Source organism: Prionailurus bengalensis, chromosome B2, assembly GCF_016509475.1.
Source record: "Prionailurus bengalensis isolate Pbe53 chromosome B2, Fcat_Pben_1.1_paternal_pri, whole genome shotgun sequence".
NCBI classification, from domain to species: Eukaryota; Metazoa; Chordata; class Mammalia; order Carnivora; family Felidae; genus Prionailurus; species Prionailurus bengalensis.
The window spans coordinates 49,631,479-49,654,315 of NC_057349.1; the positions used below are offsets into that span (position 1 = coordinate 49,631,479).

The 22,837-nt window shown below is 40.1% G+C and overlaps 1 protein-coding gene and 1 long non-coding RNA gene across 3 annotated transcripts in view; one reads left to right on the forward strand and one right to left on the reverse strand.

The window, feature by feature from the left end:
• Positions 1-705: 705 nt before the first annotated feature.
• On the reverse strand, positions 706-2,529 carry LOC122489622. Of its 2 annotated transcripts, none has more exons than XR_006298952.1 (3): positions 2,421-2,529; positions 1,848-1,948; positions 706-939 (listed from the first exon to the last, which is right to left on the reverse strand). It is a non-coding gene; the product is annotated as an uncharacterized LOC122489622 (long non-coding RNA). The 2 variants fall into 2 exon arrangements; XR_006298951.1 differs by having other exon boundaries at positions 1,844-1,948.
• Positions 2,530-2,599: 70 nt separating this feature from the next.
• Positions 2,600-22,837, forward strand: part of EFHC1 (EF-hand domain containing 1) — a 67,111-nt gene continuing 46,873 nt past the window's right edge. The window contains exons 1-4 of the mRNA XM_043591646.1: positions 2,600-2,768; positions 12,140-12,361; positions 15,585-15,872; positions 19,709-19,858. Of these exons, the coding sequence (XP_043447581.1) occupies positions 2,706-2,768; positions 12,140-12,361; positions 15,585-15,872; positions 19,709-19,858 (723 nt within the window). The 5' untranslated portion in view covers positions 2,600-2,705. The remainder of the gene's footprint in view (positions 2,769-12,139; positions 12,362-15,584; positions 15,873-19,708; positions 19,859-22,837) is intronic.

Here is a 22,837-nt window from a genome sequence, read left to right on the forward strand (position 1 = left end):
GATATCTCCCAGGAACTGCTGAGAGATAGCCAGCATGAGGCCCTCTTTTCAGTTTGGCCTGCTGGCAGTCTAATCTTTCCCTATTTTCCTTTCCCCAAGTTTTGAAACACCTGCTAAGTCATGCAATGTCTCTGTGGTCTTCTGAGTCCGGGCTTGATGCACAGCCTTCAGACCACAGCACTTTTTACTTCAGCTGCTGGGGATGGTCTGGGTCCTGCTCTCTCCTACATATTGCAAAAAGTGGAAAATAGCACAAATCGAAGTGTGATACATGCTGAGTTGTCAGTCATGTTTGGGAGAAATGAGATATAAACTTAATCACACAAAATGTCAGGGTTCAAGCAGTTTTCCAAAGCCCTATCATTATTTTTTAATTTTCCCCCCACTTCTTTACAGACTTGTCCCGTGCTTTTTAGCACTGATGCAACCACTGCCTGGCTTCCTCTCCTCAGAGGTGATGGCATTTTTAAGAGGCCAAGGAAGGTTTTACTTGCCATGCATTTCTAGGGTCCAAAAGGAGTTAAAGCATTTAATCATTTAACTAGTGTGTTCTTCTGGAACAGAAAAGCATTTCAGCAGAGGCCACTCCTCAAATAGAAACAGATGCCACAATGGACAATAGGCTTAGGCATGACTTACCCTTTCCAGTCCCCATGGACTCCTTCCCTACCCAAGTGTAACCATACAGTTAGTCTAGAAGGGCTCTTTCAAGTGTGACCATAGATTTACTTTTATTAAGATAGAGGGGAGGGCAGGATCATATAACTGGTAAGACTTTAAGGTTATCATCAAGAGTCAGCAAGGATTATAGCTCCAGTGTTTCTGGGTACTCAGCATCAGTGAGGTGGAAAGAAGTGAGAGAAGCATCTTCTCTTTGAAAGTTGAACTTGCCATTTTGAAATATTCTCCCAGTAGCTGGCTTCCATCCTAGGTCAGTGGCTCAGATATAATGCAATGGACAGATACTTTTAAAGCTTTCAGAAAGTTCAACAATGCTAATGCACTGATTTTTAAAAAAAAAGCACTAAATGCCTGCATTAAGGTAATATACTAATAGAAAATAAAAGAAAATTTTAAAGGTAAAAAAAAGGGAAGGGACAAAAACAGGAAACAGAAGTAGTAAGGAGAGAGGAGGGGTTAGCAAAAAAGAAACTGAGCAGGTTGTGGTAGCTAGCCACCAGTAACTGCTTCAGGGGGCGCCTGGGTAGCTCAGTAAGTTAAGCCTCCAACTTTGACTTTGGCTCAGGTCATGATCTCACAGTTCATGGGTTTGAGCACAGCGTCCTGCTCTGTGCTGACAGCTCAGAGCCTGGAGCCTGCTTTGGATTCTGTATGTGTGTGTGTCTGCCCCTCTCCTGCTCACGCTCTCTCTCAAAAATAAAATAAAAACATAAAAAAAAAACAACTGCTTCAGGTGCCACCAGTGGATTAATGTCATAGTCCCCCTGAGCTTCATGCCCATTACTGAAACTCAACAGGGGGATTTGCTCTGACAAGCAGCAATAAAACTAAAGCTGTTGACTATATTAGCAGTAAACTACCCGTGACATGGAGATATGCTTCCTGGGTCAGGCTTGGCTATTCTATCATGTTCCTGAAGTGGCTCATTATCAGAAACAGCTGTTATAAAAATCAGATTCCTGGGTTCTATTTCACACCTAAAGAATCCCATGTCTGGGCGTCAGGATTTTGTTTGCTTTTTGTTTTTATCTTTAAGCTTTCCAGTGGTGATGGATAGTTGTTGTTGTTGTTTCTCTTTCCTGAAAATGTTTCAGGAACAGGATTACATTTAAGGCATAATAATTTAAACAAGTTTTACAAAAATCACCAAAGGTGAGAATACCTACTACGATCCTGACAATATTTCACCCATTTGCTTCTTTCTTTAGGACTTAGTTTTCTCTTTGAAGGACATGCATTTCCCCTTGTTCAGATCTTTGCATTGCAGCTGCAGATAGGTGTAGAGATCAGAATTGAGATTAGCACTCTGTAGCCCTAAGGTTAACGTATATTGAGTCTCCTGAGGCGAACATGCAAGGCCCAGTCTTCGGAGAACCGAGAGGGAGTAGAGAGGCAGGGATCCACACAGGTAAAGATGGTAAAAAGATAATGCGGCAGTGGGAGGATCAGGGACAAGACGGCTGCATTAGTTCTTTGGACATCCGTGGGCCAGAGACACAACCGTGAATAATCCGCAGCCCCTCTCCCAACAAGCACAGGCCCGGGGTGCCACTTTCAACCGGAACCAACCATTTACACTTCAGTGTGAACTGGGACAAGAACCCTTTTCCCAGGGCTGGGAGAGGTGAGGTCCCGAGCTCAAGGCGCTGGCGGGGAGCGTGGAGAACCCGGTGAAAGGAAGCACCTTCCCCTCCACCGTAACTCATCTAAGGGACCGCTCCCCCCGCTCTGGACCTTACAGCAACGATGGCACCCTCTCTGCGGTCACGTCCTTCTACCCCGCCCCGCAACGCCCCAGTCGCAGCCACTGAGTCCGTAGCCACCTCTCAAACGGAACGCCGGATCCTGGGGGCGGCGCATGCGCTCACTCCTTACACCCGCTCCTCAGGCCCCGCCCCCAAGCGCGGCGCTCCGGAAGTTTGGCATTACCGTGGAGCTTCCAGAGGCCCACAGACGCGGCTCGTCGCCCCGGCAACTGGGGCGCCCAACACCCTACCCGGCTGGAGGCGGCAAAAGCGGCCGCCATGGTGTCCAACCCTGTGCATGGCCTGCCTTTTCTCCCGGGCTCGTCCTTTAGGGACCCCACGGTGAGGACTTCTCTGCCCAACCCCCACCTGGCCCCACGCGCAGGCGGCCTCGAGGGCTCGCTGCTTAGCGCACCTGCAGCCTCCTCCTCCCAAGATTGCCCTGTGTCCCTTCAAACCCGTCCTCTGTCCCCACCTGTTCTCTGCCCGCCTCCACAATGCCGTCGTCCTCCTCCTCTCTCTCCCATCCTTTGCCCTCGGCTTCATCCTCTAGTTTTTCCACTCCACCTGGGCAGGACATTGGCCTCCTTGTTCTCATCCTCCTAGCTGCGTTCTTCCTCCTACCCTGTTCCTCTAGTCCCTGCCTCTTCTCCCTCCAGATCTCAGTTTGCCCCAGTTTCCTCCCTAGCTCATTGTCCCACCCCGTATCCCTCTCTGCCCAGCTCCCTTCGTAACCGCGCTCAGTTCCCCAGCATAGCCCCTTTTCCCACTCAGCCTCCCTACAACTTCGTCCTCCTTCCCACAGCCCCATCTCACCCATCTTCCCTGGCCCATCATTCCCGCCCGCCTCCTTCCTCTTCCTTATCCTGGACCCAGCAGTCTTGCCCCCTCCCAGCTTGGTTTCCTGCCTTCTGTATATCATTTCCACTCATTCTCCTCTTTCCGCCAGGTCCTTTTCCGCAGTCTCTGCCCTCCTCGTTTATGCTTCTACCTAGCCCCATCCCCTTTCCGTTCAGCACTCCTGCCTTGTCTACAACTTAGTCCCACCTTCTCTCCAGCCCTGTTTTATCTTCTTTCACAACTTCGGGTTTCTCCAAAAGTCAGACTTTTGACACTTGCCTATCTTCCTCCCAAACCATACCTCCCCGCTTTGTAGAAGATAATTCCATCCCGTCCCTTCAACCACAGTTGATTAGTTGATTTTTTTTCTTCCCCAGTTCTATTCTTTTCTCTCTAACATTTATACAAAAGATTCCTGACTAGATTGTTTTGCTCTTTCCCTACTTTAACTGTTTTTAGTTGTGTTCTGTAGACAAAATTGCAGGGGTGGGGGGCGGGGGGAAAGCTTGTTTTTGTTTTTGTTTTTTTCTCCTTCTGACATAGTTTAGCCCTTGACAAAATTATTTATTATTTGTTTCACTTCAGACATGGTTACTGAAATATGTTTGAAGATTAATATTGAGATTCAGTAAGCTATCATAGATGAGATGATGATAATTTGTATAGTTTAATAATTTAAGTTATAAGTTCCTTTCCATGGGTATAAAGGTAAGATAAAATATGTAGTCAACTTATTTTCTTTGGGAGACTGAATTGAAATTGAAAGTTTGGTGAAGGAGTTTGAATTCTGAGTCTCTTCTTGATAATTATTCCTGCATGAAGACACAGCATTATAGAGTTTTTGCTTCAGTGGAGTTTTCCATTTTACATAAGTTAAAAAATATTGTAGGCACATTCCCGTCCTGTGCAGGAGGAGCCTAAGCATCTGGTGTTGGTGAATGTGGGTTACCCACAAGGTAGGGTTGAGTCAATTTGGGGGATTTACAAAGGTGTGGACTGGAGGTGCCAGGTTCTGAGAATATACGTTGTTGTTCTTCGTGTAAGATGAACTGTGCATTGGACAAAATTTATTTATTTTTTTAAAGTTTATTTTTATTTTGAGAGAAAGAGAAGCCCAAGCAGGAATTGGGATGTGGGGCTTGATCTCACGAACCTTGCAATCACGACCTAAGCTGAAATCAAGAGTCCGACTGAACCACCCAGGCACCCGGACCTATTTTATATTTTAAATACACTGGCCAAGCGTCAACCTATTTGCCTTATTTGAAATTTGGGAAACATGTTCACTGTCTTTATTCAGCACTGAAGAACTATATATATATATATATATATATATATATATATATATATAACACTCAAAGCATTCAGAGGGTGAACCATAATGACTAAGAGGGGTGGGAGGCTACCTAGTGTGTGGTATTTTGTTATAGCAGCCTGAACTAAGATAGTTTGTAAATATTTTCTCCCATTCCTGAGGTTGTCTTGTCATTTTATTTCCTTTGCCATACAGAGCTTTTTAATTTGATCTAGTTCCATTTGTTTATTTTTGCTTCTGCTGACTGTGCTTTTGGTATTATATCCAAAAGTCAATACTAGTGTCAAGGAGCTTTTTCCTTCGTTTTCTTTTAGGCATTTTACAATTCCAGGTCTTATGTTTAAGACTTCAGTAGTATACTTTGAGTCAATTTTTGTGACTTCCCTAAAATAGGGATCCAGTTTCATTCTTTTGCATGGGGATACCCAGTTTTCCCAGCACCAATTATTGAAGAGACTGTCCTTTCCCCATTGTGTATTCTTGGCATGCTTGTCAAAGATAGTTGGCCATATATGCATGAGTTTATTTCTGGGCTCTATTCTGTTCCATTGGCTTACGTGTTTCCTTTTTATGCCAGTACCACACAGTTTTGATTACTGTAGCTTTATTTTTTGTTTTTCGTTTTTAAAATTTTTTAAATGTTTATTTTTGAGGGAGTGCAAGTGGGGGAGGAAGGGACAGGGGGACAGAGGATCCTCAGCGGGCTCTGTGCTGAGAGCAGCGATCCCAATGTGGAGTTTGAACTCATAAACTGTGATATCATGACCTAAACTGTAGTCAAAGTTGGATGCTCAACTGACTGAGACACTCAGGTGCCCCTGATTACTGTAGCTTTGTAATGATAGTTTGAAATCAGGAAGTATGATACCTCCAGGTTTGTTGTTCTTTCTCAAGATTGCTTTGGCTTTTTGGGGTCTTTTGTGGTTCTATGTGAATTTTAGGATTTTTTTTTCAGTTTCTGTGAAAAATGCCATTGGAATTTTGAGAAGGATTGGATTGAATCTGTAGATCACTTTGGATGGTGTGGACCTTTAAACAATATTAATTCTTCCAATTCAAGAACATAAGATATCTTTCCATTTGTTTCTGTCTTCTTTAATTTCTTTCATCAGTGTCTTACAGTTTTCAGTGTATAGGTTTTTCATGTCCTTTGTTCAATTTATTCCTAAGTATTTTATTGTTTTTGATGCTATTATAAATAGAATTGTTTTCTTAATTTCACTTTCAGATAGTTCATTGTTAGTCTATAGAAACACAATTGATCTCTACATGTTAATTTTGTATCCTGCAACTTTACTGAATTCATTGATTAGTTCTAACAGTTTTTTGGTGGAGTCTTTAGGGTTTTCTGAATGTAAGATCATGTCATCTGCATACAAATAGTTTTACTTCTTCCTTTCCTATTTGGATTCCTCTTATTTCCTTTTGTGCCTGATTGCTCTGGCTAGGACTTCTAGTACTATGGTGAATAAGAGTGGTAAAAGTGGGTGCCCTTATCTTGTTCCTGGTCTCAGAAGAAAAGGTTTCAATGTGTCACCATTGAGTAGGATGTTAGGTATGGGCTTGTCACATTATGGCCTTTACTACATTGAGATATGTTTCTTCTTTACCCAGTCTGTCAAATTTTTATAGGAATGGATGTTGTATTTGGTCAAACAGTTTTTCTCCCTCTATTGAGATGATCATATGATTTTTATCTTTCATTCTATTAATGTGGTATATAACATGTATTCATCTGTGTAAGTTGAACCATCCTTGCATCTCAAGCATAAATCCCACTTGATCATGATGTATGATCCTTTTAATGAGCTGTTGAATACAGTTTGCTAAATTTTTTTACTTGTGCATCTATATTTATCAAGGATATTGGTCTGTAACTTTTTTTTATATAGTAGCCTTATCTGGTTTTGGTATCAGGGAGATCTTTCTTGTTTCTTTTTTATAAATTTTTTTTCTTTTAACGTTTATTTATTTTTGAGACAGAGAGAGACAGAGCATGAACAGGGGAGGGTCAGAGAGAGAGGGAGATACAGAATCTGAAACAGGCTCCAGGCTCTGAGCTGTCAGCACAGAGCCCGACGCGGCGCTCGAACTCACCGACCGCGAGATCATGACCTGAGCTGAAGTCAGATGCTCAACCAACTGAGCCACCCAGGCACCCCTCTTGTTTCCTTAATGCATGCATTTATCACTATAAAATTCCCTATTAAACTGCTTTTGCTGGTTCCCAGATGCTCTCATATGTTATGCTTCTATTTTCATTTGTTTCAAGATATTTTTTAATTTCCCTTTTTTTTTTGTTTTTTTATTTTTTATTTATTTTTTAATTTTTTCAACGTTTATTTATTTTTGGGACAGAGAGAGACAGAGCATGAACGGGGGAGGGGCAGAGAGAGAGGGAGACACAGAATCGGAAACAGGCTCCAGGCTCTGAGCCATCAGCCCAGAGCCCGACGCGGGGCTCGAACTCACGGACCGCGAGATCATGACCTGGCTGAAGTCGGACGCTTAACCGACTGCGCCACCCAGGCGCCCCTTTAATTTCCCTTTTGATTTCTTCTTTGACCCGCTGTTGTGCAGGAGTGTGTGGTTTAATTTCTACATATTTGTGAGTTTTCTAGCTTTCTTCATGTTATTGATTTCTATTTTCATACCGTTGTGTTGGGAAAAGATACTCGGTATGATTTCAGTCTGTTGAGATTTTTTTGTCACCTGTCATGTCACCCACCCTGGAAAATGTTTGTGTACTTTAGAAGAATGCATGTTCTGCTATTGTTGGATGGCTTATTCTTTATATGTCTGTTAGGTCCATTTGGTCTAAAGTATTGTTCAAATCCAATGTTTCCTTGTTCATTTCCTATCTGTGAGTTATCCTTTGAAATCCCTTACTATTATTGTTTTGCCTATTTCTCCCTCAGATCTGTTAGTATTTCCTTAATATAGTTAGGTGCTTTGGTGTATATATACACCATAAATATATATTTATGATCGTTATATCTTTTTTTCCCACTCTTTTAATTCCAGTATAGGTAACACAGTGTTGTATTAGTTTCAGGTGATTGTTATGTCTTCTTGATTAATTGATCCCCTTACCATTATATAATGACCACCTGTGTCTCTTGTTACCATTTTTGGCTTCAAGTCTATTTTGTCTGATAGAAATATAGCTACCCATGCTCTCTTTTGGTTTCCACTTGCATAGATTATCTTTCTCCATACCTTCACTTTCAGCCTATGTGTGTGCTTCAAGCCAAAGCGAGTCTCTTATAGTATAGACAGCATACAGTTGGATCTCGTGGGGTTTTTTTTAGTCATCCACCTTGCCTTTTGATTGGAGAATTCAATTAATTTACATTTAGAGTAACTATTGTTAGGTACGGACTTACTAATGCCATTTTATTGTTTTCTGGCTGTTTTGTGGTTCCTTTGTTCCTTTCCTCCTGTCTTGCGTCTTCCTTTGTGAAGTAATGATTTATCATAGCAGTATCTTTGCTTTCTTCTCTACTTTTTGTGAATCTACTGTAGATTTTTGCTTTGTGGTTACCATGAGTCTTAACATATAACGTAAATATGTTATATATGTATATATATGTCTATTTTACACTGACAGCAATTCAACTTTGATCACATACAAAAACTCTACCCTCTTCCTCTTCTTCCCTTTATGTTTTTCATGTTACCATTTACATCTTTTTATGTTTTTTATCCATTAACAAATTGTTGGAGCTAGAAAGGTTTTCAATACTTTTGTTCTCTAATCTTTATACTAGAGTTAAGAAGTGAACATATCACCATGTTACAGTTATTAGGGTATTCTGAATCCAACTATATGCTTACCTTTACCCAGGTGTTTTATTTTCATGTTACTAATTAATGCCTTTTTGTTGTAGCTTGAAGAACTTCTTTCAGCCTTCCCCTAAGGCATGTTTAGTGGCAATGAATCCTCTCATCTTTCATTTATTAGGGAAAGTCTTCATCTTGCCTTTATTTCTGAAGCACATCTTTTCCAGAAAAGTATCCTGAGTTGCCAGTTTCTTTTATTTCTTTATTTTTTTTAATGTTTATTTTTGAGAGAGAGCAGTCACGAGTAGGAGAGGGGCAGAGAGATGGGGACAGAAGATCTGAAGTGGGTTCTGTGCTGACAGCAGAGAGTTTGATGTGGGACTCGAACCCACAAACTGTGAGATCATGACCTGAGCCCAAGTCAGATGCTCAACCAACTGAGCCATCCAGGTGCCCTGCAGTTTCTTTCTTTTAGCACTTTGAATAGATCATCACATTCTCTCCTGCCCTACAAAGTCTCTGCCGAGAAATCCAGAGGTTCCCTTGTATGTATGAGAGAGTTTTTTTTCTTTTACAGGTTTTAAAATTCTGTGTTTGATTTTAGACAGTTTTATTATTATGTGTCCTGGAGAAGATTATTTTGGAGTGAAATTTTGAGACACCTATAGCTTCATGAACTTGAATGTCCACATCTCTCCCCAGGTTTGAGAAGTTTGCAGCCATTATTTTTTTAAATAATCTTTCTACCCCTTTCTGTCTTCTCCTAGAGAAGGATGCAGTGGTGCAACCATGATTTTTCTTGTTTGTGTCCCCATAAGCCCCATGGGCTTTTTTCATGCCTTTTCATTCTTTTTTTTTTTTTTTTCCTCTGATTGGATAACTTCAATTCATTTGTCTTCTAGCATACAGATTCTTCTGCTTGTTCAGCTCTTCTGTTGAAGCTATAGTTGGATTCTTCAGTTGAGTCGTGTTCTTCAGCCCCCAAATTCCTGTTTGGTTCTTTTTTATGTTGAACTTCTCATTTTGTTCCTTTGTTGTTTTCCTGACATCATTAATTGCTTATCTGTATTCTTTGTAGGTCTCTGAGCATCTTTAGGACAATTTTGAATTTTTTTTTATTAGGCAATTCCTGGTTCTCCATTTCTTTGAGGCTATTTACTATAGATGGTGGAGTCATGTTTCCCTGATTCTTCATGATCCTTGTATCTTGCATAAGTGCCTTCACATGAAGAAGCAGTCACCTCTTCCAGACTTTATGGACTGACTGTGGTAAGGGAGTGGGTGGAGGCGTGCTGAAGCTTGCTGTGATCCTGGGCCTAGTGGTGTATGTAGGGCACCAAGTGCAGGGGTGTGTGGCAGCACTGGGTTCAGGTTGGGGGACATGATGTCTCTTTGGCCCAGGCCACTGGGGTATGCAGCACTGACAACTGTTAGTCCTTTGCAGGTAGTGCAGGGGGTCCATAGTGGCTGCAAGGACTATTGGGGTCTTTAGTAGTACTTCTGGGTCCAGCAGCTAGGGACCAGGGCAAGCAGCAGTGGTGGCTGGAACAGGTAGTGTACACATACTTGTCTGCAGGGTGCCAGCTGTGGGAGCCTCTGTCGGGGCAGGGGCCATCTGCAGACACACACATAGCAGTGGGAGCCAGAGCAGGCAAGGGCCAGGGCCAACTATGGGCTCACTGGCCGCTGTAGAGGCCCTGGTTGTTGGCGTGTCCTCCTGTGGCTACACACTCTCCTCTCTGGTATGCACACTGCTGTAGAAGCCTGTGATGACTGATGATGCTTGGGTCATGTGCAGCACAGCCGGAGGGGCTAGTTTGAAGTGCGTGAATTGGGGAGGAATCAGCCAGGAGGTGTCTGTGTTGGCATCTTGCACTCAAGCAGCTGCAGAGGCCAGAGCTGGCTGCTGATGTGGTTCCCAGGCTCTGGAGAAAACTTGGGGAGGGGAGGGAGTGAGGAGGGTGATCGGATGGCTGGCATCGTGAATACCTGTGGGGTAAAAGCTGGTGACATCTGGAGGGGGTACCCAGTGGCTGCAGCAATACTGGCCCTTGGCTTTGGGTCAGTGGTCAGATCTGCTGGGTTTGTCTGCAGAGCAGGTGTCTGCACACCACAGTCACACCCTCTGAGTAGCTGCTGCCAGTCACCCCTCCTTTTCTTCCGTGTTCCTAACTGGCTTTATACTCTTCAGCTTTGCCAGTCTGGGTGGGATGAAACTGAAGTGGGACCTTTGTGTACTGCCTCAAAAGACTGGAGAGGCTGGTTGCTCTTGCTCACCCTGCTTCTCCTTCCTGGCCAGGGAACCTCTTTCTGCCTGGGGAGTTCCTTTTGGCACTGAATAGTGCTGGTTTGGGGGATCAGATGACGCAGGCAAAATGAAGCTGTTTTCCTTCTCTCCTTGTGTAGTTATCCTCAGGTTTTTTTGTTTCACTGCGTTGCTGTGACCTCCTAACTGGACTCCGGAGCTCCTCCAGAGCTGTTTTTGTCCATGGATAACTAACTGTTCAATTGTTGATCTTTATGGAGGGATAGGGAGCCTGTGGTGTCCTATGTTACCATTTTCATCTCTCCTCTGCCCTTGAAAATATTTCCTTTCTACTTTTTTCTTTTTTATTTAATCTTTTAATTACCAAAAAAAAAAAAAGTGTTCGTTGTAATATATATATATGAATGTATATTTATATATTTATATATATATATCTCAACATTATTCAGAAAGAATACAGAGAACATCCAAATCCAGTTTCTTTCTTTGCACATGTTTGCATGCTTCTAATTATAGTATACATGTAATTTTATATGCTGCTTTTTTGGGCTTATTGAATCATAAACATTTTTCCCAGATTGCCATGTGGTCTTTAAAACCAATATTTTAATGGCTTCATCATAGTCCATTAAGTGACTTTTCCATCATTAACTCATATGTTTGTCTTTTATTTCCAATGTTTTACTATTGCAATTAACATTATAATGGTCAGCTTCAGTCATATTGTTCTTTCCCATAATTTTGGATTATATATTTAAAATGAAGGATTAAGGGTGGAATTATTGAGTTCAAGACTTCGAATATATAATACCCATTTTCATTTCAAAGAGTTGTCTGAATGCATCAGTGTTACTATAACAAGAAGAGCCTTTTATTTCAGGTAAGAATTCATGTCAGAGTCGGATCTTCTAGGTTCCATGGTTTATGAGCACTTGATAAGATTAAAAACACAAGAAGAATTAAGTGAAGGATTAAGAGTATAGATGAGATAGAGGCACCTGGGTGGCTCAGTCAGTTGGGCGTCCGACTTCGGCTCAGGTCATGATCTCACAGTTCATGAGTTCAAGCTCCGCATCGGGCTCTGTGCTGACAGCTCAGAGCCTGCTTCGGATTCTGTGTCTCCCTCTCTCTCTGTCTCTCTGCCCCTACCCTGCTCACACTCTGTCTCTTTCTCTCTCTCAAAAATAAATAAACATTAAAAAAAATTAAAAAAAAAAGAGTATAGATAATATTTTAGTTTCTCATGAAAAGTGAACTGGTAGCTAAATTGGGCATTCTGGAGCAGGACTTTAAGTTTATTTTAAGCTCAGGCTGCTGCTTTTCTCCCTGTTCCTGACCAGGTGTTTTAGCTTAAAACATAAGAACCTTCTAGTCTAGGTAAACTTTTTGATATAAGGTTTGTGATGTTTGTAAGCAAAGGTTTAAGTTATGATGTTTTTGAAAGTTAGCTCTTTTGCCTAACACGTATTTATAAAATATTACTAATGAACCACTTCTTTTCTTCCTCAGAAAACAGCATTTCATAGAAGCCAGACACTGGGCTACAGGAATGGCTATGCAGTTGTTCGACGTCCAACAGTTGGGATAGGCGGGGACCGGCTTCCAGTCAACCAGCTGTCCCAGGCTGAGCTGGATGAGTTGGCCAACAAGGCACCAGTTCTAACTTATGGCCAACCTAAGCAGGCCCCACCTGCAGAATTTATTCCTGCACATGTGGCTTTTGACAAAAAGGTATCATCTGGGACTTCAGGGTACCCCTTGAATTCAGATTTCTGAGTGCCAACTGTTTGCAGGAAAGTCAACAGCTAACCACAGGTTTTCCAGAGTGCACTGAGGAGAAAATTGTTCAAATGCCTCAACCTTTAGTCATAGACAGCTGAGCTTAAGGATTGAAAGAGGCTTTCTTTAGTCAGGAAGCCTATTACAGAAAATAATTCCCTGTAGCCTTCACTGAAATATTTTCCAAATACAGTTGAAGAAAAGTTGGATAAATTCTGAATTCTTGAGTTCATATTGCTCCATGTTTACCAGCTCTGTGCGGTCTACTTTTTGAAAGTCTTACCCGTAATGTGACAAAACCTTAGTCTCTATGAATTGCAAAATGTCATCATGACAACAACTCCATCTTTTGCAGTTTTGTCCAGGCTGTATCTGTAAATTTTTATTTTTCAGGGAATGTTTCAGATTTGGCACAACATAACCAAAGGGTAGTGTAACATTTTTGTTTCTTTCTCATTTACCCATATGCTTTTGTAATGTAGGCTGTTTTATTTCCATCTGTTGACGATTCCATATCCTTGATTTTCCTTGTCAGTGAGCCTCTTCGTTCAACTAAAGTGAGATAGTCCTAACCTTGGCCATGCCACAGAATCCCTACTGGGACTTAAGAAACGGAAATATCTCCCTAACCCTCATTGAGTCTAATTTCCAGGTGATGTTTATGTATAACCGAGTAAGAGAACTACTGACCAGTTTTTATGTTAGCTATCCTAGCCTAATTTCTTTCTCTTTTTTTAATTTTTCTTTTCGCTTTATTATTTTCGTTACATGTCTATACTATGTTCATCTAGATAGTTAACTTTTATTGAGTAGCTATTGAAACTAGAGGCTGGAAGATACAAAGTAACCTGGTGGTGAAACTATATCATTTACATTCATAATTATTTAATTTAAAAAATCTTTTTGACGTATCAGCCAGAATCCTTAAAATCCCCTTTTCCCCATCTCAGTGAACTCAGCTGATAACACGTTCACGTATCCATTCACAGGCTGAACATAAACATCCAGTAAACAGTATCAATTATGTGACTGGGTATTTCTTTACTTTTTTCTTGTTTCTCTGTGAGTCTATGATAGTTTCAGCCCCAGCCGTGACCCTAACCCCAAGTTTGGCCTCAGGCAAGCCACTCAACCACCCTGAGTCTGTTTCCTCCTTTGTAAAATGAGGGAGATTCAATTTGCTGATCACTTCTGGCTTTCACATTTTGTGTATTTATATATCGGTGGCTCAAATGCAGACCATTTCACGCATGGATTATTGATCATGTCCCCACTAGTAGTGATCATGTCTCCATTTCGGTTCTTTAGAGTTGGTCTAAAATGTTCCTTGAAAATTATCTTTTGTCTTTTGCTTTTACCATATTATCTTTCTCCTTCAAATGTTCCATTCCATTCAGCCATTTTGTCTTTTTATTATGAGTTTTAGGGCTTTAACTCCATTGTATGCATATTTCACCTCTGCAATTGCCCATTATCTTTTGGTTTTTAATCTTGTTTTTCCATGGTAGACACTATACCTTTTTAGCAACAGCATTGTATATAAAATTATTCATCTTCCCATTCATCAAACCATATTTGTGTTTTCACCAAAGGGTCTCCTTGGTTTGTTCCTCTAATTCCCGTAGAGGGTTAAGTTAACACTCTTGCCTACCTATAACACCATTCTAATATTTTCTCTCCCTGAGAAGAAAGATTAAAAATACAAACAGAATAAAAGAAATTTTAAAATTAATCCCAAAGCTTGTCAACACAAGCTTTTAATGTTTAAAACATTTTTTTTTAATGTTTGTTTATTTCTTGAGAGAGAGAGTGTGTGTGAGTGGGGGAGGGGCAGAGAGAGGGAAACACAGAATCCAAAGCAGGCTCCAGGCTCCAAGCTGTCAGCACAGAGCCCGACGCGGGGCTTGAACTCACGAACTGCGAGATCATGACCTGAACAGAAGTCAGACGCTTAACTGACTGAGCCACCTAGGTGCCCCAGGCTTTTAATGTTTTTTAAATGTGCAATCGGTGTGCCATTTTGACTTCCCACTGATGCTTCCTGGAGGTTTTGCTCTATCTATCCATATGTTTCTGAGTACAATGAGGGTATTTATATGCCATCCAAAGATGCTGTGGTAGATGGATGATTTGACTCTTATTCATATAAATTCTCTAAGAATGAATATGTCATTAATATGCATTTACAGGGGACTCTCGTTTAAAGAAACGGACTTGAGCCTTCATTTTCATTTTGAAACTAGAAGTCATAGTTGTGCCCAAATTTCTTACTCTTTCCAGAAATTCTGAGAGAGATTTTTGATATAGAAGTGAAGCTAGGAGAGTTTAAGGTCTTTAAGCCATCTCATCAAGGAACCATGGCTAAATTGTCTATATGTAGTTTAAATATCTCAAGCAGAGGTCAACAAACTTTTTCTGTAAAGGACCAAATGGTAAATATTTTGGGCTTTGCAGCTGTCTTAGTCTACTTGAGCTGACATAATAAAATACCATTTACTGGTACCTTACATAATAGAAATTAATTTTCTCATGATTCTGGAGACTGGAAGTCAAAGATCAAGGGTCCTGCTGATTTGGTTTCTGGGGAGGGCTCTTTTCTTGGCTTTAGATGGCTGCCTTCTTGCTATGTCCTCACATGGCCTTTCCTCAGTGTGGGTATGCTGAGAGAGAGATCGTCTCTCCTTACAAAGCCATCAATTCAATTGGATTAGAGACCTTCTTTAAGCTTCCTAAAGACTCTGTCTCCAAATGCAGTCATAGGGCTTCTACATATGAATTTTTTTGCAGGGAGACACAGCAGCAGCCCATATGGTCCTTATCACAACTATTCAATTCTGCCCTTGTAATGGGAAAACAGCCATTAGCAATTACATGTTAATTATTTACATAATTATTTGTGGATACTGAAATTTGAATTTCATACCATTTCCATGTGTTGTTAAATTTTTTTTTAACCACTTAAATATGTTAAAAAAAAAACAACTTGCAGATCATACAAAATCAGGTGGCAGGGATAGATGTGTCCCACGGACCGTAATTCAGCAACCCTTGATTTAGAAAATAGGAGTGATGAGTATTCAGTTCTCCCTGAGCGGTTCTCTTTATAGGGGAGTACTGATATTTTTTGGATGAGAGACGAATACAATGCTATTTCTCCCTGTTTCATGTGTTATAGGTGCTGAAATTTGATGCTTATTTTCAAGAAGATGTTCCTATGTCAACTGAGGAACATTATAGGATTCGTCAAGTGAACATTTACTACTACCTGGAAGATGACAGCATGTCTGTCATGGAGCCTGTTGTGGAAAACTCTGGAATCCTTCAAGGCAAGTTAATCAAACGCCAGCGGCTCGCCAAGAATGACCAGGGAGATCATTACCATTGGAAAGACCTCAATCGAGGAATAAACATTACAATTTATGGCAGAACCTTCCGCCTTGTTGACTGTGACCGATTCACACAGGTATAGTATATGTTTCTAGAAATTGTGATGTCTGAAGCATTATCCTAATTTACGTAAGGATATGTTTTGTTTATTAGGGTAGGAGGAAGATTCTGTTCGTCTGTCCCGTTTGGATTATTATATAGGTTGAGTTGGTGTTTGTGTGTTGCTGATATGTGTCAACACTGTGTAGTGACATCACTTTTTTCACATATCCATTCAAGTAAAATTAAACTCTCATCAGAGCTGAATCATTTGATAAGGAACCAGTTCCATGCCAGTACAAATGGAAGACAGAGGAGGTAGTACCCTTGATGGAATACAAAAATAGTATTACCTTTATTAGAAGATATGAGCCTAACATTTTTTGTGCAGTTCATATTTTTCCTGTAAATCATACTTGCTATATTCTGGAGAAACTTGCTATCTAAAGAATTCCTGAAATACTTGTTTATATCAAGAAGAAGCCTCCATTTCCTCTATTTCATAAATATGGATTTTTGACAACTTAAAGTTATCGTTTCTTTACCACAAAATGTAGGTGTTAGGAAGTCAATTCTCAATTTGTCTTACTTAAAATTTCTAAAAAAAATAAAAATAAAAAAATAAAATTTCTAGAATCAAAGGTATAGTTTCTGAATTATTTTATGCCTTTCATTTCATGTTACCTAATGCCACATGTGATTAATCTTTACCTCACTGAGCTCCTATGAATTTATTTATTTTTTGCATTTAGTAATTTATTTAGCAAATACTGATTGATCACCTGCTCTGTACCAAACATGGTCCTAGGGGCGGGCCGAGGATATAGACTTGCCCTTAGGAAGGCTATTACATTTTGGCTAGAGGAGACAAACAATAAGCAAACAAATATATAACATGTCAGATGTTGCTGAGAGCTGTGGAAGAAACTAGAGCTGAGTAAAGGGGAGTGGAGTGTGAGGGGAGTGCTATGTATAGAGGCTGGTCAGGGAAGGCCTCGCTGGTAAGATGACACATGAACAGAGACCTCAGGGAAGTGAAGAGAGGAGCCTGGCATCCGTGCCATTCCGGAGCAACAGAGAAAAACAGTGTAGAAGGTAGAGGTGCTAGACCATCTCTGAAATATTGTCCCCTTTAAGCATGTTTTGGTCTCTCATGTTTTAGGTTTTTAAGGTCCTTTTTTATCATAGGCAGCTTCAGAATTGTATCAATAATGAAGAATTATAAAATCTCATGTAAATTTCAGGTATTGCAGTTATTTTTATAATTGTCTCTTTATGGACAATCTGAATGTTGGCAGTTCATTTCTGAGCAGTAATCTAAGCCAGTTACAGTCAGTTCTCATTTTTCACAGTAATTCTGTTCTATAAAGTCACCATAAACCCTTAACTAGCAAATACGGATCCATTGCTCCTACGAGAAATACTGGGGTAGGTTTCTATAACCTTATTTTATGTGTGTTTCTGTTTAAAGATGCCATATTTAAAATATCTTGTTGACTCATGAACATCAAACTCACCGCTGGCAGCACTGGAACTCATGCCTGAAGGAAGCTTATCTAACACATGTATTTTCTTCTTAAGGCACATCACAGCCACCTTGTGTGTGTGTGTGTGTGTGTGTGTGTGTGTGTGTGTGTGTGTGTGTGTGAGAGAGAGAGAGAGAGAGAGAGAGAGAGAGAGAGATAAATGTACATAATATAAACTTTACCACCTGAACCACTTTTCAATGTACAGTTTAGTGACATTAAGTACTTATCACAGCCTCCTTGCACTTAGCCTGATAATTGACTAGAGCTGTATATTTTAGGTACGAGTGATTAGATTGACTTATGTTTTCAATAATTGATCTGTTAGAAGTTGGATCCTATAACAGTTTAAAATTTATACACATCTAATTTGATGGTTTTCATTAGGGCGAGACCCATGACTGGATAAAGAAGGTAGTTGTCTTTATGGTGTGGTTTGAACAAGGAACAACCTCGAATCAAATATAACACCATCACCTTCCCTTCTCACCTCCTCTTCACTGTTCCAAATAAATGTTGGTCCTATAGACAGAATGAACTGAATACATTAAAAAAAATAAATAAAATAAAAAAATTTAAAAAACTCTAGAAATCAGAGATCTAGAATTTATCATCTTTGTTAGAGTATTGCCAGTAGTATAGCAGATGTGAATCCTGTTCCACAAATGCAAGTGTGCCGGAAATATTGTTTTGTGTTTTACAAATAACTTAAAACCTACTTGAGTCCCAATCCAACCGGGCTGGTGTTTCTATTAACCCTTAGCTTTGCCAAAAATTCGGAGCCCTAAGAACAACAAGGAAGGCACACCCAGGCCTAATGGGGTCATACAGGCAGGGTCCATAGGCCGTCAATGACCAAGGGTGCCTCCTTGATGCTTTGGTGCTAGGTAGGATACTGAGACCCCGAATGCCTGAGGCTGGTGTGCCTGACTGGCTGCACATGTGCTCCGAGCACCCTAGGAGCACATGTGGAGGCTTGCTCTTCTGAGACCCACCCACTTGTGTCTGTTCTCCAGGCTGGGAGAATTTCCCCCTTCTCTCTCCTTGCCTTCAAAGACATGCCCTTCTCTCCCCTCCTTCTGGGACACTTTAGAATAATCTCTTCAAAGAGTTTAGGCTTTTTCTAAGAGACAGGAAGAATAGTCAACTTCAGGAAGCTTCTGCATTCCTGCCAGAATTCCGAAGGTAAGGTTAACAAAGGGCCTGGTTTTCTGTTGAAAACAACAGAAAGGAGTAACCACCTCCCCATCCCCCATTAAATACCTCAATCAATAATCCTGCTTCACTAATACACCATCTCAAGAGAGAGGAGAATATTGTTAGTCATTATCTCCATCTCAGCAGTTTTAATAGACATTAAGATCACAATATTTTAATATTGAAAAGATATTGGAAACTGTTTAGTGAAGCTTTGAAGACTAAAATTATAAGCTAGTTAGCAGCAGAGCTAATATTAGAACCAAATATCTTGGACCTGAGTCCTGTATATTTTCTGTTGAATTGTCCAAAAGCAAATCACATAATTCCCAGAAGAAACCCAGATTTCAGATTAATTTCTAATTCCAGAATGTAAACAGATCCCCTGAGATTATTCTTTTCTTTTCTGATTATCAAAAAAAGTACAGTTTATTGTGCTTTTAAAAAGAAATGTCAAGTTGTATTAAAAGATATAGGTACCGAAAATATTATACTTATTCATAATTAACAAATTAAACAAGATCATATCAAGTTTAGATACCTTCCTTTTTCTGGTGAGATTTGAGTACTTGGTTTGTCTTTTCTATTTTGCTGAAATATTTTCTGGTCTAAAATAACCCCTGAGTGTGCTTTTTCTTTTCCTTTTTTGGAGAGGGATGGGCATGGGGGCTTAATCACACACTTGTTTTTGGTGAATTGGAAAGCTGGGAATTTGATTTTAGCTTAACTTTGCCATTTTGTAGCTTGCCCCCAGCCCTGAAACATGAATTACATATTGTTTGAAACTGTGGTTGGGTTTCAGATGTATGTATGTAAGCAATCCCTAGGACTTACTCTGTTTTTGGGCACCTAACTAAATTTCATTGTTCTAAATTTGTATTTGGAGGCAGTTACCTTACTATCATGTCTTCCAATAAGCTTGGCATATTGCCTAGCAGTTTTATAATATAGAATACTTAAGGTGATTATCAGTTTTTATCTGCATTTTGGTGTTGGGTCAGTTGGAGGTTTAGTGCTGTTAAGATGTGCCTCAAACTGCAAACTTATGGTTAATTTGGAAAATGGCATAGAAATTACACTTACCTTTATACCATCTAATACTTCAGGAAGCTTCAAGAGAGATGATCATTATTACTTTTGAATGATTTAGGTATTTTTGGAAAGTCAAGGAATTGAATTAAATCCACCAGAGAAGATGGCTCTTGATCCTTACACTGAACTCCGCAAACAGCCTCTTCGTAAGTATGTCACCCCGTCAGACTTTGACCAACTGAAGCAGTTTCTCACCTTTGACAAACAAGTAAGTGATGTAGGCACCTATGTAGGTTTACTTGTTTCCAAATGTGGTGTATGTTTATTAGCAAGCTATTCAGGTAGCTGTGTGTTTTAAAACATTACATCTGTAGTTTATCCATTTGGATACAGTGCTATCTTTCGTTTCGTCTAGCATTAGCAGTACAGGAATGCCTAAGTTTTGTATTAGAGACCCAAAGGAGGTTGTGGAGTTAAGTCTTACGAGTTCCACCAAACTTTTCAATCTTAAAGCAATTCCTGAGTTATGTCTGCTTCCCACTTTACATTTCCAACCAACTACTTCTTTTCCAAAATATGAGTTCATTTCATAGCCTCCTTTGGGAAATCCTAAGTAGAGAATTATTGGGAAATTTCAAAGCTATTGCATATAGGTAGGTTTCTAATGTTAAAATAGTTAATTCACAGGAATCTCATTGCAGATGCTTCCTTGTTAATTTTCTTTTCTTTGTTTTTTGTTTTTTGTTTTTTTAGAGAGTGCTTACAAGCATGGAGGGGCGGGGAGAGAGAGAGAGAGGGAGGGAGGGAGAATATCTGAAGCAGGCTCCGCATTCAGTGTGGAGGCTGATGCAGGGCTTGATTCCATGACCCTGGGATCATGACCTGAGCTGAAATCAAGAGTCAGATGCTCAACTAACTGAACCACCCAGGCGCCTCCTCTTTTTAAATTTTATATGAATGTATGAGTACAGAATGTTCTGGGTATCTTCCAGCTCTCTTCCACCCACCCTATCCTCCCTGTTGTGGGTTAGTGTATAGAGGCAGTTTTGGGCCATCTCCTTTCTGTACAAAGGGAAAGAGAAAATGAAGAGGTCATCCTCAGTGCTTCTTTGCTGCTGTTTCCCTCTCAGAAATGTAATTGCTTTTAGTTCAGAAAATTTTGCCTAGCACTAGCATGGTCTTTTAAGGACATTCTTTATATCAATCATGTATCTGTTATTATTTTGTCTTTATAGATTGTATTGTTGATACTGTTACTGGAAGATGTATGTTGATGTAACTAAAAAAATACTGATTAATGAATGAAAATTCTTTCCATACTAATTACATATAAACCATTCACGTATACCTCTATTACTACATATGGACCCCTGTATAAAACACATTGCTCTTTTTTTCTTTTGTTTTTGTTTATTGATGTATAATTGACATACAATATTATAATAGCTTTAGGTATACAACACAGTGATTTGACAATTGAATATTTTGCAAAATGGTCACCATAATAAGTCTGCTTACCATTTGTTACATTACAAAGTTTTTATAATATTATTGACTATATTCCCCATCCTGTTCATTACATCCCCATGACTTATTTTATAACTGAGAGTCTGTACTTCTTAAACTCCTTCACCTATTTCACCCATTCCCCCTACCCTTCCACCCTGCCACCAAGCTCCCTACCCTCTGGCAATCACTAATCTGTTCTCTGTATCTATGAACTGGGTTTTGTTTTGTTTTTTAGTTTTTTAAAGTTTATTTATTTATTTTGAGAGAGAGTATGTGTGTGCACATGCATGTGAGCAGGGGAGGGAGAGAGAGGGAGAGAGAGAGAATCCCAAGCAGACTCTGCACTGTCAACATGGAGCCCGACATGGGGCTTGAACTCACAAACATGAGTTCACAAAACATGTTTTGTTTTTCAGATTCCACATGTAAGTGATAATTATGCAGTATTTGTGTTTCTGTGTCTGACTTGTTTCACTTAGCATAATGCCCACAGAGTCCATCCATGTTGTTGCAAATGGCAAGATTTCATTCTTTTATATGACTGAGTAGTATTCCATTGTATATATAAACCACATCTTCTTTATTCATTCATCCATTGGTGGATAGGTTATTTCCAAATTTTGGCTATTTTAAATAATGCTACAGTGAACATAGGGGTGCTTATATCTTTTAGAATTAGCATTTCATTTTCTTTCGGTACTACCCAGTAGTGGAATTGCTGGATCATGTGGTAGTTCTATTTTTAATTTTTTTAAATGTTTTTTAACATTTATTTATCTTTGAGAGAGAGAGAGAGACAGAGCACAAGCAGGGAGGGATAGAGAGAGGGGGAGACACAGAATCCAAAGCGGGCTCTAGGCTCTGAGCTGTCAGCACAAAGCCCGAGGCAGGGCTCAAACTCACATACCATGAGATCATGACCTAAGCTGGAGTCAGATGCTTAACTGACTGAGCCACCCAGACACCCCTGTTTTTAATTTTTTGAGGCACTTCTATACTGTTTTCCATAGTGGCTACACCTGTTTACATTCCCACCAACAGTGCATGGGGGTTCGTTTTTCTCTAACCAATGCTTGTTATTTCTTGTCTTTTAGATAATAGTCATTTGACAGGTGTAAGGTGATATCTCATTGATGTTTTGATTTGCATTTCTCTGATGATTAGTGATTTTGAGCATCTTTTCATGTGCCTGTTGGCCATTTGTATGTCTTCTTTGGAAAAATACCTATTCTTTTTTTTTTTTTTTTTTTTTAATTTTTTTTTTTCAACGTTTATTTATTTTTGGGACAGAGAGAGACAGAGCATGAACGGGGGAGGGGCAGAGAGAGAGGCAGACACAGAATCGGAAACAGGCTCCAGGCTCTGAGCCATCAGCCCAGAGCCTGACGTGGGGCTCGAACTCACGGACCGCGAGATCGTGACCTGGTTGAAGTCGGACGCTTAACCGACTGCGCCACCCAGGCGCCCCGAAAAATACCTATTCTGATCCTCTGCCTATTTTTAAAAATCAGAATGTTGGATTTTTTGTTATTGAATTGTAGGAGTTCTTTATATATTTTGGATGTTAATCCCTTCCTTATCAGATATGATTTGCAAATATCTTCTCTCATTCAGTAGGTTGCCTTTTCATTTTGTTGATAGCTTTCTTCATTGTATAGAAGCTTTTTAGTTTGATGTGATCTCATTTGTTTTTGCCTTTGTTTCTCTTGCCTGTGGAGTCTCATCCAAAGCAACATGG